Raw genomic sequence first — 6,323 nt, forward strand, 5'->3', positions numbered from 1 at the left:
GACTTTCCTCTTCGTCCTCCTCGTTTTCATGGGAGGAGTGCGCCTCGATGCTTTCGGACGATGAGTCCGATATAGCCTTGCGCCGGAGACCCTTCCTGGTCCCTATGGCCTTCTTCTTGGCCTTCTTCTCCGGCACCTCATAAGTTCCGGAACCAGCATCTCCGTTAGGAGAGCATCTGCTGGATCTTCGGGAAGGGGAGCCGGACAATCGATCCGCTCCGCTGTCGCTACCCAGTCGTGTTAAACGGCGTGGAGGCTTAGATTCCGCGCATGGTTATACTGGGGAAATGGACATCTTATAAGATATAAAAGACTTACCGGATTAGCAGGGCACTTTGCGCTGAGTCCGCGGTCCTCGGTAAGGGGAGGAGGTACCTCGGCGCCCTTAAACAACACCTTCCAGACGTCCTTGTGCGTCGTGTCGAAGAGCACTCGCAGCGTCTGGTGCTCAGCCGGGTCGAACTCCCACAAATTGAATGCCTGTCTTTGACACGGGAGGATCCGGCGGAAGAGCATGACTTGGACCACGTTGACGAGCTTGATTTTCTTGCTCATCATGTTTTTGATGCATGTCTGGAGTCCGGTCAGCTCTACCGGGGAACCCCAAGACAGGCCCTTCTCTTTCCAGGAGGCAAGCCGCATGGGGATTCCGGATCGAAATTTGGGGGCCGCCACCCAGTTGGTGTCGCGCGACTCGGTGATGTAGAACCACCCCGATTGCCACCCCTTTATGGTCTCCACATAGGAGCCTTCGAGCCAGGTGACGTTGGGCATTTTGCCCACCATGGCGCCTCCGCACTCCGCTTGCTAGCCGACCACCACCTTCGGTTTAACATTGAAGGTCTTCAGCCACAGGCCGAAGTAGGGCTTGATGCGGAGGAAGGCCTCGCACACGACGATAAACGCCAAGATGTTGAGGATGAAATTGGGGGCCAGATCGTGAAAGTCCAGCCCGTAGTAGAACATGAGCCCACGGACAAACGGGTGGAGGGGAAAATCCCGGTCCGCGGACGAAGTGGGTAAGGAAAACCACCCTCTCATGGGGTTCTGGAGTAGGGATGATCTGCCCCGCATCTGGCAGCCGGTGCGCGATATCCGCGGCCAGATATCCGGCTCCCCGTAGCTTTGTGATGTTCTCCTCCGTAACGGAGGAGACCATCCACTTGCCTCCCGCTCCGGACATGCTTGGAGTGGTTTGAGGAGAAAAACGCGAACTTGGGTGCTGGAGCTCGAGTGTGCAAGAATGGATGAGAAGGGAGGAAGAAGGCGCGGGTGAAAAGGGTGAATCCTTGTCCCTTTATAAGGGCAGAAGAAGCTATGCGCCTCCCCACCTACCTGGTAAACTCGCTTATTCCCCAAGCGCTGTAATTGATGGCACGGTTGGGTTGCCCATAACCGTATTGATGAGAATCCCGTGATAAGGGGACACGATCTCTGCTTCAACAAGACGTGCCAAGGAAACCGCCTCGCAATATGTGCAGTGGCTGGTTGTGAAAAACGGTTCGAATAATGACCGGGCCATGGTGTGATGTCATGCTGCAAAATGCGTCAGCAGATTAGATTTGTGGAAATATTATTCTCTCTACGGCGGTATGTGGAATTTGTTTTGCAGAGCCGGACACTATCCTTGTGTTCAAAATCTTCTATGGAGTATTCGGAGGAGGAACCCGCCTTGCAATGCCGAAGACAATCTGCGCACCGGACTCATCGTCATTGAAGCCTGGTTCAGGGGCTACTGAGGGAGCCCTGGATTAGGGGGTCCTCGGACAGCCGGACTGTTGGACTATAAAGATACAAGATTGAAGACTTCGTCCCGTGCCCGGATGGGACTCTCCTTGGCATGAAAGGCAAGCTTGGCAGTACGGATATGTAGATCTCCTCCCTTGTAACCGACTCTGTGTAACCCTAGCCCCCTCCGGTGTCTATATAAACCGGAGGATTTTAGTCCGTAGGACAACAACAATCATACCATAGGCTAGCTTCTAGGGTTTAGCCTCTACGATCTCGTGGTAGATCAACTCTTGTAATACTCATATCATCAAGATCAATCAAGCAGGAAGTAGGGTATTACCTTCATCGAGAGGGCCCGAACCTGGGTAAACATCGTGTCACCCGCCTCCTGTTACCATCCGCCTTAGACGCACAGTTCGGGACCCCCTACCCGAGATCCGCCGGTTTTGACACCGACAATAGTTCTCCTCAAGCGTCCTGCCGCATAATACGAAAAGCCACTAGGCCAGGTCCAGCCCAAGTGCCCAACCAAAAAACAAGAAAGCGCACTAGGGCAGCCAAACAGAAATAACAAAAAACCGAATGTCCCGCTCAAAAGAAAAAGAAAACGAAGACAGCCCGCTCGGAGGATGTGCTAAAAAACAGATGGGAGAGGAGCGGCAGACAAATTCACATCATTGATGATTCATGAATGAGAATGACACATATGGTTATGTCTTTTCTATGACACACATGGTTATGAGAATGAGAATGACACATAGCTGTGCAATCTTTTTATCCGTCCAAGAGCTTTGAACGATGTGTGACTTCTTATCGGTATAGGACGTTCGGCGCGATTTTATGCTATGGTGCGTCCGCCGTCGACGCAGATGACTTGGCCGGTGATGTAGGACGCCGCTGGCATGCAGAGGAAGGCCACCACCGATGCCACCTCCTCCGTCTCGCCCAGCCGCTGCATCGGCAGCTGCGTGGCCTGGCTCTTCACAATCTCCGGGTCCCTCGTTATCTGCTCGACCCACATCACAAAAACGAAATCGAAGTTAGCCGTTATTAAGAAGTTTCTCCAAGAAGATCACAGTTACATAAAGGGATCAGATACCATGTCTTTGGCGATGTCAGTGTTGATGCCGCCCGGCGCGACGCAGTTCACGCGTATGCCGTCGCCGGCCCACTCGGCGGCAAGGCTCCGGGTGAGCTGGTTCATCGCCCCCTTAGTCATCGAGTAGACGGCGAGGCCCGGGAAGCCGACGAAGCCGGCGATGGAGGAGATGTGGACGACGCTGCTTGCCCCACCACCCGCCGAGCGGAGGAGGAGCGGGTGCGCCAGCTGCGCGAGGTGGAAGCACGACTCGATGTTGGTGGCCATCACCAGCGCGTAGTCCTCGCCGGTGCACTCCGTCGCCGCCTTCACCATGGACTGCCCCGCGTTGTTCACCAGGATGTCCAGCTTCCCGCCCAGGGTCTGCCTCAGCGTGTCCATGAGCTTCTCCCTCTCGGCGCGCACGGACACGTCGCAGACGGAGACGGTGACCCGGAGGTTCTTGTCCTCCCACCGCCGCCGGCACTCCTCCAGCTCCGCCGCGTTCCGGGAGCACGTGTGCACCCGAGCCCCGAGCATCGCCAGCTCCTCCACGATCGCATGCCTGTTGATCCATACCGCACCATGCAAGTACGTATAGCGCGTTAATTCTGTAACGTATAAACACCCATGTAATAGCATAGATGGTACTAATAGCTCAGAGTAAAGTACGTACCCGATCCCTTTGCTGCCGCCGGTAACGAGCGCCGTGGAGCCGGCAAGACTCCATCTCCCCTCCATGCTCCGGCATGCGGCGGTGGCGGCCATGAATTCTCCTCTCCGGCCTACTGGTGATCGACCGATATCTAGCTCCACGTGTGTGTGCGTGTCTACGTGTAACTATGTTGACAGCTGCTACTGATACGAATTGAGAGACATCCCCGTGCTAGCTTATACTTATAGCATAGTACTTAGCTAGCGTGTACGTGATGGATGACGGATAGGAGGTGCAGAAGTCGTCGCAGATAATTAACTAAGACCCAGCTGTTTGCCTGCTCGAGATCTCTGACGGCCGGATACGCAGGGATACGCAGCACTACAAGACGGCCGGCCACTACAAGCTGGCCGTCCAGCCAACAAACTGTTGGTTTGTTCGAAGCGATGATCGCCGGCCGGCATGCAATTTCATGCTGCTGTCCATTGGCCATTGTCCATGGAAAAGCATACAGTATATAAAACAAGAGATTTTTTGCTGTACATCCTACTACACAATATAATATGTGTTGTATTAGTTGATTCAGTGATTTGTATGAAACAGTCAGTTTTTGGCTCAAAAGACATATTGGTAGTTCTCTATTAAGGGTAGATTTGTCGTCTCTGAGATTCAATCGTAACGATTTCATTTAATACTACAACACAGTTTGGATACTCCGTGATTGTACTTGAATTCGGTTGGCTGAGACTTCAGATTAATAACTTGCAAGCTTAGCCCAAGCTAATAAAATTCCAACTTTCAGGCGAGAAAACTTCAATATGGACTGTGCGACATAAATCTGAAAAAAAAACACTTCTTCATATTCATAACCGTTGTTGTCTTGCACATTGCCATTGTCTGATGCATATACCTTTTTTTCCCGAATAATGTCCACAGCTGCTATTGTGATATCCATTTTGATTTCGTTTTCAAAACACATACAAGGACATGGTATTAAAATACTACACCTATAAACGTACATACAATCAGAGTTTCTTATGTTAACTCTAGTCATGTTCAGGACACGTTTCTTATGTTAATTTGATCAGTCGTTTTGTAAATAGATTTGACCTTATTTCTAGAGGGAAAAATTCAGTTGCACCGTTCTTTATGATATATTCTTCCAAATGTTATGAACAATTTCATGTTTGTAAAACACCCTCATCAAAAAAAAATTGTATGGCATCCGTAGCTAGATTGTGACCAATTTCGAATAATTGTTAATTTTTAACAAGAAAAGAACATGCATGCATGCATTTTAACTGGCGTTTAAATTTAGTTTCAAAGCTCTAACTTAGTTAAAGGAAATAAATATTTTACTCCCTTCATTTCTTCATATAAGGTGTATTATTTTTGGCACGGTGATCAAGGCACATAATTGTATAGAAGTTAGGACGAAATAACCTTAAAAATTCTTTTGGTTAGTGTCAAGTAAATCAATTAGTCCTAAGAGATACATGCAATCAAGAGATATATGCTTTCCTTCTTTTGGTATAAGGAAAGATACAGACAATCAAAAAAGAGATATTTTCCTATTTTTTAGAGGGCTAATAAAAGAATTATGAGGAATTAAAAGAAATGCACTTTGCAATGTGGAATTTTATTAAAAAAACAAATACACCTTATATAAAGGATTGAAAGGAGTTTTAAACAAGCAAGGAACATGCATGTGGATGGAACTGGGTCAGTCAAGCAAGGTAGAAGAAAATCAAACAATAAATAAATTCAGAGAAATAATCATATAAGAAAAACAAAGGAAGCTAGGAATATCGAGTTGACCTGAGAGATTTGCTTGATCATCCTTGCCATTAGAAATGCTCTTCAGCTTTCCGTGCAGTATCTGCTAGGACGTGGAGAATCTGGTTAAATACAACATGAATCAGGTCAAATAGTATTAAATTCGGAAATCTGTTGGTGCTTCCGGGAGTGCGCATTCCTACACGTGAAAAATATATTTTAGAGTATGAAAAATTTCCTAACAAAAATTTGCCGCATACATATCGATATTATATGTGTGCACGTCAAGTTTCGGAGAAAACCGATATTATATGTGTGCGACATTATATGTTTTGTGAAAAGCATTTTTTAACACCGGATTTTGTCTTTTTCACACGTGACACATAAGTTGTCGGTTTTTTGCAAAACGACTTTGGGAGCATGTACAATATCGAGATGTACGTGCCAAGTTTCTTTTTTGGAATTTTTTGACATTTCAAAATATGTTTAAAACACATTTTAAAAACCAGGAGCGTGTGTTCCCATGTGCCAAAACGCCACTCTCAAATTAAAGTTCAGTATTGTTAAGTCCATAAGTGTATACACATAGGGAAATGGAGTAAATAGAAAAATGTATTTGCCTTTTGAAGCAATGCAACAAGGCCAACCAGTAAGTCGTCTCCATCTCAAAAAACCACAAGTCATCTCCATCTCATATGTTTAGACAAAAGAAGAAACATGACGGTGGTTTGCAAGCATTTGGTACGTTGCTTGCAGGCCTTCAGAACAATTCCAACCGCCGAATCATATGAACGCGTGTTTTGTCTGTTTTTTATTCGTTTGGGTTAGCCGTTCATTAGTGTTTGTTTTCCATTTGAGTTGGCTCATGCACCCAATGCTGGTCCGACGTATTTTTTTGCGCGCGGACTTCAAAAATAAATACAAAAAACACGGTCAAACTTAACATAATTAAACATTAGAGCCGATCAATCGCCAGCCAAAGTCCACATAAACATTAATAACACATAATTAAAAAAGTTTGCGCCTCCGCGCATGTTGCCCTAGTCTTCCTCATCTTCCGACCCGAGGCCAGTGAGGTCGACC

At 47.4% G+C, this 6,323-nt stretch overlaps 1 protein-coding gene across 2 annotated transcripts; it reads right to left on the minus strand.

Moving 5' to 3' along the window:
- Positions 1-2,385: 2,385 nt before the first annotated feature.
- Positions 2,386-3,909, minus strand: LOC109742185 (noroxomaritidine/norcraugsodine reductase). 2 transcript variants are annotated; one of them, XM_020301273.4, is made up of 3 exons: positions 3,486-3,909; positions 2,831-3,374; positions 2,386-2,737 (listed from the first exon to the last, which is right to left on the minus strand). In XM_020301273.4, exons 1-3 carry the CDS (start codon positions 3,575-3,577, stop codon positions 2,570-2,572), a joined length of 804 nt encoding a protein of 267 aa, XP_020156862.1. In that variant the 5' UTR covers positions 3,578-3,909; the 3' UTR covers positions 2,386-2,569. The 2 variants fall into 2 exon arrangements, with proteins under 2 accessions (XP_020156862.1, XP_073364921.1); XM_073508820.1 differs by having other exon boundaries at positions 2,831-3,660.
- Positions 3,910-6,323: the final 2,414 nt, after the last annotated feature.

This window comes from Aegilops tauschii, chromosome 2 (genome assembly GCF_002575655.3).
Source record: "Aegilops tauschii subsp. strangulata cultivar AL8/78 chromosome 2, Aet v6.0, whole genome shotgun sequence".
NCBI lineage: Eukaryota > Viridiplantae > Streptophyta > Magnoliopsida > Poales > Poaceae > Aegilops > Aegilops tauschii.